General features: G+C 42.2%; 1 protein-coding gene across 1 annotated transcript; it reads left to right on the plus strand.

Annotated features, from left to right (window-relative positions):
- The first annotated feature begins 1,913 nt into the window (after positions 1-1,913).
- LOC105898348 (protein SSUH2 homolog) lies at positions 1,914-9,815 on the plus strand. Its single transcript, XM_042710144.1, has 10 exons — positions 1,914-1,938; positions 2,392-2,461; positions 5,359-5,488; positions 5,611-5,671; positions 6,250-6,274; positions 8,148-8,195; positions 8,723-8,815; positions 8,918-9,026; positions 9,244-9,354; positions 9,532-9,815. The coding sequence occupies exons 1-10, from the start codon at positions 1,914-1,916 to the stop codon at positions 9,673-9,675; spliced, it is 816 nt and encodes a 271-aa protein (XP_042566078.1). The 3' UTR covers positions 9,676-9,815.
- The last annotated feature ends 2,635 nt before the right edge of the window (positions 9,816-12,450 follow it).

Here is a 12,450-nt window from a genome sequence, read left to right on the forward strand (position 1 = left end):
GAATAAAACACAGCAAAACAATGCCGTACATGGACCCCAAGATGGCCGCCAAAGCTTGTTGTTATGGATAGGGGTCACGTGGGTGAATACGCCCTATAATTGTAATAGTATGTGTATTTTAACAGTGAGAAACAGAATATCAACAAAAAAATCCAGAAAACTGCATTTTATAACATTTATGACTTAATTTGCATTTGATGCAGAAAATAAGTATTTGAACCCCCAAGCAAACAGCAAGAATTCTGGCTCCCAATGACCAGTTATGTGCCCAAGAAGCACACAGATGAGTCCTCATTAGGCCTAACAAGGTACACCTGATCTCAACTGGTGACGTGTATAAAAGAAACCTGTCCAAAGAATCATACTTCACACCTTCAACCTCACCACCATGGGCAAGACCAAAGAGTTGACCAAAGACGTCAGAGATAAGATTGTAGACTTGCACAAGGCTGGAATGGGTTACAAAACCATCGGCAAGCAGCTTGGTGAGAAGCAGACAACTATTGGTGCGATTATTCGTAAATGGGAGTAACACCAAACAACTGTCCATCACTCTAGGTCTGGGGCTCCATGCAAGATATCCCCTCGTGCGGTATCGGTGATCATCCGAAAGGTGCAGAATAACCCCAGAACTACACAGGGGGAGCTTGTGAATGATCTCAAGGCAGCTGGGACCACAGTCACCAAGAAAACCATTGGCAACACACTACGCCGTAATGGTTTGAAGTACTGCAGAACTCGCAAGGTCGCCCTGCTCAAGAAGCACATGTACAGGGCCGTCTGAAGTTTGCCAATGAACACTTGAATGATTCTAAGGAGGATTGGGAGACAGGATGTGGTCAGATGAGACCAAAATCAAGCTCTTTGGCATCAACTCCACTTGCCGCGTTTGGAGGGGGAAGAATGCTGAATATGACACCATCCCCACCGTCAAGCATGGAGGTGGAAACATTATGCTTTGGGGCTGTTTCTCTGCCAAGGGTACAGGATGACTCCACTGCATCGAGGGGACTATGGATGGGGCCATGTAATATGGAATATTGGGCTTGAACCTCATTCCCTCATTCCCTCCCATTGAAAACGCAAATCCAAGGATTTGGAGAGGATCTGCAAAGAGGAGTGGACCAGGATCCCTCCTGAGATGTGTGTAAACCTGGTGACCAACTACAAGAAAAGTCTGACGTCTGTGCTTGCCAACAAGGGTTATTCCAGCAAGTACTAAGTCATGTTTTGCTAGGGGTTCAAATACTTATTTTCTGCATCAAATGCAAATTAAGTCATAAATGTTATAAAATGCAGTTTTCTGGATTTTTTTGTTGATTTCTGTTTCTCACTGTTAAAATACACCTACTATTACAATTATAGATCACACATTTCTTTGCAAGTGGCCAAACTTGCGAAATCGGCAGGGGTTCAAATACTTATTTTCCCCACTGTATGTGTGTGTGTTTGTGTGTGTGTGAATAAGTCTATGGCACATGTCCATTTGTATTCCTCTAAATCGTGTGTGTGGGTGTTTATATTATTGTCCATAATATATGGACATTCTAAACACTTGGGCCATGCACCCTTCAGAAGCTCAAGTTAATGTCATAGACTAGAAATGCTATTTACCCAACACATTCCTTTGCACATATGCATTCATAAACATGCAAGTATGATTTGATTTAAACAAGCTCTTTACATAGAGAATACTGTTTGTCTACCTGCACTCCAGTCTATTTTCCAATGCGTAGGCCTACATCGGAGTTCTGTCGGAGTTTTGTTTGTGTGTGTGTGTGTGTGTATGTGTGTGTCTCTCTCTCTGTGGGCTAAAACCACCAACATCCTGTATGGCAATACGCCTATTATGACGTATAGGACATTTTGCCAAGCCTACATACTGATGCAATAATTCAATAGTTGGATCGACCATGTGCAGTCCACATGAAAGCCAAGGTAAGTCATCGAAACTAATATCGTCTTTACATTTCAGAATCGCAGAGGCTACATGTAACCTAGGGGTGGGCTAGTTTATTCACTTCTAATCAGCTGATGAAAGTTACAGGTGTAAGTATTCCGGTTTAGGACTAAGCTCTATGTCAGTTGAAATACCCCATTTAAAAAGTGGGGGAGGGGGCATTTAATTCCAGCCCACGGAACACCATCATCTTACTATCAGCATCTTATCCGATAGGCTACTTACCCAGATAGCAAACATATACTGGTCCAACGGTGGGTTTTGGTCCGCACCCCACTGGTGGTGTTCCCCTTCTGGTCCGCTCTCGGAACACCATCATCTTTAGTTTAACTTTGGCGTGGATATTAAGAATTTTACAGTGTGAGTCAGTATGTACATGTCTGAATATAAATTGATGGTTTGTTTAAAACCCTACATCTTTATATTGGCAGGTGAATTTCTGCCTCCACCTATGCCCACTATGCCAATGCCTGAGTCAGGACATACACACTCAGACTTGAAGTAAGGTCCAGCGCCACCTCTCTCACACTCTCTCTTTCTGTGTGTGTGTGTCTTTCTGAATGTCTGTCGTGATCCTGTGTCTAAAGAATTTTACTGATGTCACAATGCAGTACAGTACTGTCAAATCACAGGAGTAGGAACAAGCATGGATAAAGAACGTATGATTCAGACTATTAGGTAATATATTACTATGGTTCAGGGCCTTGCATAAGTATTCACCCCCTTGGAGAAGCATCCCGACAGCATGATGCTGCCACCACCATGGTGCGTTTGTGGTGATGTGCAGCGTTTAGGGTCCGCCAAACATAGCGCCTGGTCTGATGGCCAAAAAGCTCCACTTTGGTCTCACCAGACCACAGAACCTTCTTCCACTTGACCATAGAGTCTCTTGGCGAACTCTAGTCGAGATTTCATATGAGTTTTCTTCAACAGTGGCTTTCTCTTTGCCACTCTACCATAAAGCTTTGATTGGTGAAGAACCGTTGTTGTATGCAGAGTCTCTCCCATCTCAGCTGCTGAAGCTTGTAACTCCTTCAGAGTAGTCATAGGTGTCTTGGTGGCCTCTCTCACTAGTCTCCTTCTTGCACGGTCACTGTTTGTGAGGACGGCCTGCTCTAGGCAGATTTACACATGTGCCATATTCCTTCTATTTCTTGATGATGGATTTAACAGAACTCAAGGGGATATTTAGTGCCTTGTAAATTTTTTTGTATCCTTCCCCTGACTTATATTTTTTAGTGCTGTCAAACGATTAAAATATTTAATCGCGATTAATCGCATTTATGTCATACTTAACTCAAAATGAATTAATCGCAAATTTGTATCTATTCTAAATGTCCCTTCGTTTATTTATTTTTTCCATCATTTTATTTTTATTTGAATGCCCTTATCAACATGGAAAAGTGGATTGGCTTGCTTTAAGCAAATGTTTTATTTTATTGAAAACCAACATTGCCAAACAGGGCGGTACAAAATAAAATTATAAAGTGCACATTTCAGGTAAACAAGGACTCAGCCTATAGTGCAGTTAAACCATGGCTTAATATTTTCTTTTTTCAAGTTTGCTGGGAACATAGCAGTCAGGCCTCTTATTTCAGAAACAACAAACCGTAACAGTTAGGTTACCAATAAAAGGTAAGCGTACTACTTCTTTGCTTTCAGCCAGCTGCCTGTTGACATTTTCAGACAACAGTGAAGCTTGCTTCTTTTGCACAGCACAACTTTTAAAAGTAAACTTTCTATTCAGAAGCTTTTTATCATCCATTTCGCCTTATCGCGCTCACCATTCACTCAAACCGTAACGTTAGCCTACTACACAGTTTGCGAGGCCAAAAAAAACGTTAATCAAAAAAATTTAAAATAAATAAATAAATAACGCATTAAACTGACAGCACTAATATTTTTCAATATTTTTTTCTCTGAGTTGCTTGGAGGGTTCTTTTGTCTTCATGGTGTAACGATAGCCAGGAATACTGATTAACCACTGAATGGACCTTCCAGACACAGGTGTCGTTATATTACAATCACTTGAGACAGACACATTCGCTGCACACTGATCCCCATTTCACTAACTGTCTCTGTTTTGTTTCATGAGAATGCTCACTTCCTGTTGGCCAGTGCGGTTATGCCAGAGAGGTTTTCAGGTTGTTGTTTTTTATTCTATGCCTGTGGTGAGCACAGTGAGAGATGTGTTCAATCAAATACAACTGAGTTGCACTACATAATTGTATTTGGTGTTCTCATTTTTTGTAGGGAAACATTCACACTCTGTTTTTTCTCCCCATTTTACAGCCATTGGATCACTTGAGCTTGCATTACTTGACCATGCCTTGTCTGCTTTTGACATTTCAGAGAATTCTACACCCCAGGCCTTGCTGAATGTTTGTCCTGCTGACTGAATGTTATTTTTTATCTTTCTCACTCAACACTCCAAGTGTGATATGAATGTAATATATTTCAGTGCATAATTGGAAATGTAATACTTTACAGGGTGGTAACATTTGAGACCATTTAAAGGAGTTTTGGTCAAAAACTAGCAATATAACTACTGAAAGGCATGCAAAACAAAAGACAAACAACAGCGCCGTTGGCTGCGATAAAAGGCTTGCTAGCATGTTTTTGTTAACTCATGTCTTTTGGCAATATAGGATATTCCAACCTTGACCACATAACTGCATAGTGCAGCCTAGGCAGCTAGTTAGAACAACAGGTGCGTGCGTTCAGCTGGCCTTCACATGATCATATACCATACCAATCCATTTGAAGATAATACGAGTAGTAGTTGCCATTAATAAAACGCATGCTTCAAAAAGTGGCAAATTGTTACATACAGTCTCTTTAAATTCTGTAATGCATGTAGATTAAATGAAAGCTGAAATGTTTCAATTTGCTTTCTGTCAGGGACTTCAGGCGACAAAGGGACTTTAGATGGCAGAGTTTATTGGACACAGCCAGGGGAAAAACAGAGGTAACACAAAAAAAGTACAAGGGATGACGCTCAGAAGATAGATGTTCAAAACACAACGCTCAGAAGTTAAACTAGTAAACAGAAACAGTCCAGGAGAGAACGTGAGTTTAGGCGTTATCCCTGGAACGTGTAAATACTTAAACTAGGGATCGAACGCGGAGACGATACGTAACCTTGGAGTCGGGGTTGGAAACAGGAACAAACACGGGGTGCGAATAGTCCAGAGCTTGAGTCGTTGGGAATGAAGTCCATAAGAAACCAGGCCAGACCAAGAAGTGAGGAGAGTGAGGATTCTAAGTAGCGGAGTGACAGGTGTCCGTGATTAGTATTCAGGTGATTGGGAATGTGACGGAGGTAGGCAGGAGGCAGGAGCAGGGTTCAGCGCTGGCGTGACACTATCATAGCAGTATTACTGCCTTCTTCTCTGCAGCATTCTGTCCATCACTGAGGACGAGGCCCGAGAGGCCTTCATCAAGTTTGCCTCCAGAAAGTGCTGCTACAGCTCCTCCCCAGCCAGAGATGGAGTCATCACCAGAATGGAGGCCTTCAACACTTACAGGGTATCTCACTTACACAAACAGACACACTCAAAATGTGCACACATATATAAATACAAACAATAACAATCAATTAACATATAAAAATGATAGTAATAATACATCACATATGTTTGTCTTTTCAGTATCGCCTAAAGACATTCAGTGAGTCCAGATCTACTGAATGGAGCCAGGAGCCCTACATAGGTAAAATTCCAAACTCATGATCAATCACACAACTGAAAGTGGTGTTCCTTTTACCCACATGCTGCTTAAACCATATGCACAATCCGGTACTGAGTTGCTTTTGAAAATGATCAAATGAGTGGACTGCTAACAACATAAGAATTGTTTTTGTGAATGTGTGTATGTGTGTGTGTGTGTGTGTGTGTGTGTGTGTGTGTGTGTGTGTGTGTGTGTGTGTGTGTGTGTGTGTGTGTGTGTGTTTGTATATGTGTATTAGGGCAATCTGTTGAGGAGGCCGATATGCAAGCAGTTCCAGACCTTTGGGAGATCCCTGTCCAAGCTCAACCCTTCTTCACGGATCATAAATTATGTATCAAAGTGCCTCACACTTCAACTGTGAAGGTATACTCTGAAGGCTGAGATATTCCATTTTCTCTCTCTCTTTCTCCCCCTTCCCTCTCCCTCCCTCTTTCACACACACACACACACACACACACACTATCACACAAGGCATGGCTAAGGTCATTAATTGTTTTAAAATAATATATGAATGTCTGTGTGTAATGTGATGACCTGTTGTCTTTCTTTGTCCTGAGCAGGGATGCCCCACTTGTCTTGTGACAGGCAAGGTCCCTTGCACATTCTGTAGGCCTGGATATGTGTAAGTCAGTGATTTGACTTCATAGCAGGGACTCTACTTTAGATGGAGAATGCAGAACACTTAAGCTCAAGACCTCCCCTCTGATAGTAATATCTATGTGTATCCAGTATATAGCGGTCCGATAGTAATATCTATGTCTATGCAGTATAGAGCGGTCCGATAGTAATATCTATGTCTATCCAGTATAGAGCGGTCCGATAGTAATATCTATGTCTATCCGGTATAGAGCGGTCCGATAGTAATATCTATGTCTATCCAGTATAGAGCGGCCCCATAGTCAAATCTATGTCTATCCAGTTAAGAGCAGTCCCATGGCCTTATCGACATAATCAGAAGAACATGAAATATCTGACAATGAGTAGAGTAAATGAATGTGCATGAAATGTTTATTTCCTGCCATACATTCCTGACAGGCACTTGGTGTTTTTCTGTTTATATTATTGCAGTGCAGATTACAGTTTTTTACGATTGCATAAACACTAAAATCAAAAGTATTACACATTTATCAAAACCTTACACTCAAGGAGCAAAACATCGGCCCAGATTTGCACCACTATAAGCACAATGTCAGCCTCACACTTTTTGCAAAGCAATACACACAGTGATTTGCAAAACACTAAACACACTTTAATATATTAGACACAGAAGTATATAAAGATGTCACTTCCTTGCAATTCCAAAGCACTGACTGTCAAATTACCACACCTATGAGCCAATTGGTTGAACACAGCCATCAAATGCGCAAACACACGATTGCTTAATTGTAGACACACCGGTCAGGTTGAAGCACTATAGAAATGCAGCAGGTGAGTTCACCTGTCTTCAAACAAAATGGAAGGAGTCAGAAGGGGTTGGGAACCTTTTTTTCGCCTGGAGAGCCACTTTTACCATTTTTAATTATATTTTTTATCTCAGAAGAGCCACAAAATGACGGTTACAAGAAAAAGTTTGGATATGTAACAGTTACTTTTATTCAACAGAGTTTTTTTTAATACATTTTCTGCTAGTTTTAAAAGTCATGGTACTAGTAACTTGATATGTAAATGGCAATAAGAAATGACAGAAGTTAACAACGTTACAACGTAACGACATGAAGTTAACAACGTTAACAACACAACACTCGAAATTGAACATTAGGCCTACCAGAGATTAATGCGACTTCTGGTGCTGCTGCATAGACTTGCTGATGGCCTTGTAGTCTGGCTCATATTCAGTGAGGTGAAGCTTTATGCAAGCATTGAGGCAGAAAGATTTCTCACATGCATAAGTCAGTGGAACCGAACATGGTTAACACAGCAATACCAACACATTGCAATGTGCGATATGTAATGGGCAGTTCATTCCGAGTTTTTTAGAATCCGAATCATTTTTAGAATCAGTTCGTCTTCGGATGGAAGCTTTCCCATGTCAGTACACTTGTGTTCGCTCGCAAGCTGTGCTCGCTGACGTGCGATTCCTTCCAGCTGATGGTTCAGTGATTCAGTAGGGAAATCTGTGATTTTGTTTGATATTGGCATGGCAACCAGCCGCGAATGTAACAATATGGTGCAGGCTATGGTGGTTACGGAGTCAAGTGAGGTGGAAAGTTAAATTAAATCACTCAGATAGACCTACGTATTTGCCATGAAGCCTTGTAATTTTAATATAAGTAGTATTGACTGTTATTTTAGCCTTCTACTAGGCCTAGGCTGATTACACGTTTTTTTTCCCCCGTATTTTTCTCCAACCCATTTCGTCCGAGAGCCCCGGCAGTCAGCAAAAGAGCAAGTGGTGGCTCGCGAGTCACAGGTTCCCGACTCATGGGTGAGAGGGGGAATCCACAGAGGAGGAGAATAGGAAGAGGAAGAGGCGGAGGCCGTGCCAGAGAACGTGCCAGAGGCCGAGGTGGAGCGTGAAAGCGTGAAAGCGTGCTCAAAGAAGAAGAGAACCACATTTATCAAATTAACTTGAAAAGAGGAAGGGTGCCCATATTCACGCAGGAACAAGAGAGAGAGATCATAAACATGGTTTTGGCCAATAATGCTATCAGGCTCAGAGAAATTCAAGCCAACATTATCACTGAGAAGTAAAATTGCTAAAAGTGTTTTAGGTTTGCAACAGCTGTGTGTCATATGCAACGTGTGTGTTTCCCATGGTAACAAAATATGGTTTTGATAAATTAGTGTATAGATTTTACAAGAGTGTTTCATTTAGCAAAGGATCTTAGGTGATGTGCTAATTGGGTGTGTGGTTGTGCTAATTATGTGTAGTGTTTTGAAAAACCGGGCCCTGTTTTCAAAATCGTGCTTAAGCAATCGAGAAAAACTGTAAAGACCATAGTGTTTAATACAATGCTTATGTCCCAACGAATGATAGAATGATGTTAGTGTTGTGTGTGTTTGTGTTGTGTGTTTGTGCTTGTGTATCCACAGATGCCATGTTTGCAGGGGCCTGGGCTATCTTCCCTGCTGCAAGTGCCAGGGCAGGAAACGGATAGTGGTGTACGTCGTCCTTGAAGTCAATTGGTGAGGGATCGTGCCTTCAGCCCCAGTTAATGACAGTTCATTACAGATATGACAGTACTTTTGAATGGTCATGTGTATTATCTGGTTCCATGGATCTTGCAGGACTAGCCATACTGACGTGTATGTGGTGGAACAGAACAGCGGTCTCAAAGTGGATCATCTAAGGAAAGTGTCTGGAAAGAAGATTTTAAAAGATACCCAAACCCCCATGGTAAAAGATGCTGTTTCTGGTATCTGGTGTCATAAAAGTGTGTGTGTGTGTGTGTGTGCACGCGTGAATGCACATTGAGGTGCATTTTGACATAGTTTGTGTATATGTTTGGCCACAGGGTGTGTAGTGCTCTGTGTGCTCTAACCTGTGTGTGTGTGTGTGTGTGTGTGTGTGTGTGTGTGTGTGTGTGTGTGTGTGTGTGTGTGTGTGTGTTCAGGTACATTCTCTGAGAGACTTTCCTGATCCTGCTGTGGTTGAAGCCTCAGAGAGGCTGACGAGGGAACACCATGCCAACTACCATTCCCAGACTTCACGCATCCGGCAGCAGGTACTGTGTGTGTGTGTGTGTGTGTGTGTGTGTGTGTGTGTGTGTGTGTGTGTGTGTGTGTGTGTGTGTGTGTGTGTGTGTGTGTGTGTGTGTGTGTGTGTGTGTGGGACAGACCAGGAAGATCCAGTTTGAATGCTGTTTCCTTTGCCTAATGTGTTTACTTGTGTGTTGTTTCAGCGCCAGACGATCGAGCTGATCCCCATCACTCGAGTCGGCTACATGTGGGAGGAAAAGTCCTTTGTGTATTTTGTGTTTGGGAAAGAGTTCAAAGTGAGCTCTGAGGACTACCCTGCCAAGTGCTGCTGCTGCTCTGTGTTGTAACTGATGCTAAGCAGGCTGCAGTACACTTCTCCTCCAGTTGGGGGCTCTATGGCCATGTATTGTGTGTAAGAGAAGTCCCTTGTGGTAATAATGTGATGAATCCTGAAATAAAATATTCACTTGTTTTTGTATACATGAAAGAATACTGTGCACAGATGTTAATATACACATAATGGTCTTAATAACTGTCCCATGATGTACTGATACCACTGATAGAAGTATTTGATACTGACTTATGTCACAGTCAATTATGTTTGTGTTTGGTTGATGAGAGAAAAAACTGTTCCGCAGAGTATAAAATACTTACATGCCTGTTACATCAGTCTATCATGTTACAGTAGTGTGAGTGTGTGTGTGTGTGTGTGTGTGTGTGAGTGTATGTGTGTGTGTGTGTGTGTGTGAGTGTATGTGTGTGTGTGTGTGTGTGTGTGTGTCTGTTTGTGTGTGTGTGTGTGTGTGTGTGTGTGTGTGTGTGTGTGTGTGTGTGTGTGTGTGTGTGTGTGTGTGTGTGTCATATGGGATACTTTTGCACAGTAGTCAGTAACACACATGTTATTGGTGAGGGCTTAATTATGTCTGATTGTCTGATGGACACACGTAATGTTTCAGGTCAACTCAGCCCCTATAAGACACACACATAACCCAGAGGTCAGAGCACTCAGCAGTGTGTGTGTGTGTGTGTGTGTGTGTGTGTGTGTGTGTGTGTGTGTGTGTGTGTGTGTGTGTGTGTGTGTGCAGGTGCGTGTGTGTGTGTGTGTGTGTGTAATCATTTAGCTGAGAGCTACATAGACTCACATATAAAATATGTACATTTACTTTAAACTAAGAGAGATTATTATTTGCCCTCTGAATCTGCCAGTATTATTACTTTTTCAGTTTGAAAGTTTTCAGGGATACAAAAACGTTGATCTGACCATTCTTCACGCCTAAATACACAAACATTTGGGATATAAGTTTATACAGTTTTACAATGTTGGAATGCAGAGTATTACATGCTTTAGAATTAAACTCAGGAACGTGGACACCTAATCTATCTATCCATCCATCTATATATCTATCCATACATCCACAGAAAAACATGCAAGAAGAACAGAACACATGTCCATCCCTGACCAAAGAAGGACAGTTCACTTCACTTGTTCCCCGGGCGCTTACAAGCTGCCCACTGTTCCTGGGGGGTCCTGGAGGAGGGACGTTCCAGGATGGGAAAAGGCAGAGAATAAATTCACCGCGACCTCAGGCCTGCGTGTGCGCGTGTGTGCGTGTGTGTGTGTGTGTGTCCTGTGTCGCCTACATATATTCACGTGTGTGTTCCAGTGTGGCGTGTGTGCCATTAAAAACCTGACAAATTATTATTTATCTATCTATCATTAGCTCACAAGAGACAGATACTGGAGTTGGGCATGTACTGTTACCGTGTTACCACACGAGGGCGCTAAATGACTGAGTTTAGAGAGAACCCTCTGCTGGTGAGGACGGGAAAGACGGTCACATGATGGCATGACTCATACAGTGGAAGTTACTCAGATTGAAATATTTCAAATGCTGTACGCAATATGTTATCAAACATGAGCACACATAGACAACACTTCCTGTTTGATCTGAACAAATGACAGGGTAGCAAAACAGTACAGTGTGTTCTGTGTGCACATGTTTGAACTGTGAAATGTGTGTCAGGCAGTCTGTACCTGAGGATGTAGAAATATTACAGCCTGTTGCATGTACTGTATTGTTTGTGTGTGTGTGTGTGTGTGTGTGCGTGCGTGCGTGCGTGCGTGCGTCTGTGTGTCTGTGTGTGTGTCTATGTCCATATCATGAATATAAATTCCTAAGATACTGTATATACAGAAGTATGAAAAACTAGTGTTTGGGTGTATACCAAGGCGTGTGTATGTGTGTGTGTGTGTGTGTGTAGGTATGTGTGTGTCTATGTCAATACGGTCCATATCATAAGTATAAATTCCTGAGATACTGTATATACAGAGGTGTGAAAAACTAGTGTTTGGTGTATACCAAGGCATGTGTGTGTGTCTACATGTGTGTGAATAATTATGTCTCCCCTTGAGTTTGTTGCAGACAGGTGCCCCAGTCTGAGCAGACGGATACACACACACACACACACGTTCATACACACACACACACACACACACACATACACACACACACACAGGGGTGGTTTTAGGCACGGGCGACCCGGGCAGCCGCCCAGGGCGGCACTTTTTCATAAGACATGGGGGGCGGCAAGAGCACTTTAAAAAAAAAATGTATCTGGGCCGCGAAGCGGTTTTCTATTATCTATCATATCACTGTGTGTGGAATTGGCAAATTGGCGCCCCCTGCAGCTGCAGGCGCCTCTGCTCGCTAAGAAGGTGCGGTGGACAGATCCTGAGTGAGAAGGTAGAAGGGGGAAGGGGAGGGGGCGCGGGGGACAGTTCACCTCTGGGTCGCGTTTTTCTGAATTGTGTGAAATGGCTAATACAAATAGGTAATACAGAACGATTATGTGGTCACCAAGTCCAAGGTGAATTGGTGGAAGGAGACCACTGACTGCTTCAACTTATCCAACTGGTGAAGGTAGTACGTGGTTAGCAGAGTATAGATAGATAGATAGATACTTTATTTATCCCGAGGGAAATTAAATACATATTTTACAGAGTAGTCTATTACATTATCAAGATAACTATTGAAGGATGCTCAAGTGGACAAGGTAAAAATGTGTTTTCAGTCAAGTGTAACTTAACCTAAATTCCTATTAAGGCAACCAGCTAATGTTGA

This window comes from Clupea harengus, chromosome 16 (genome assembly GCF_900700415.2).
Source record: "Clupea harengus chromosome 16, Ch_v2.0.2, whole genome shotgun sequence".
Lineage (NCBI taxonomy): Eukaryota > Metazoa > Chordata > Actinopteri > Clupeiformes > Clupeidae > Clupea > Clupea harengus.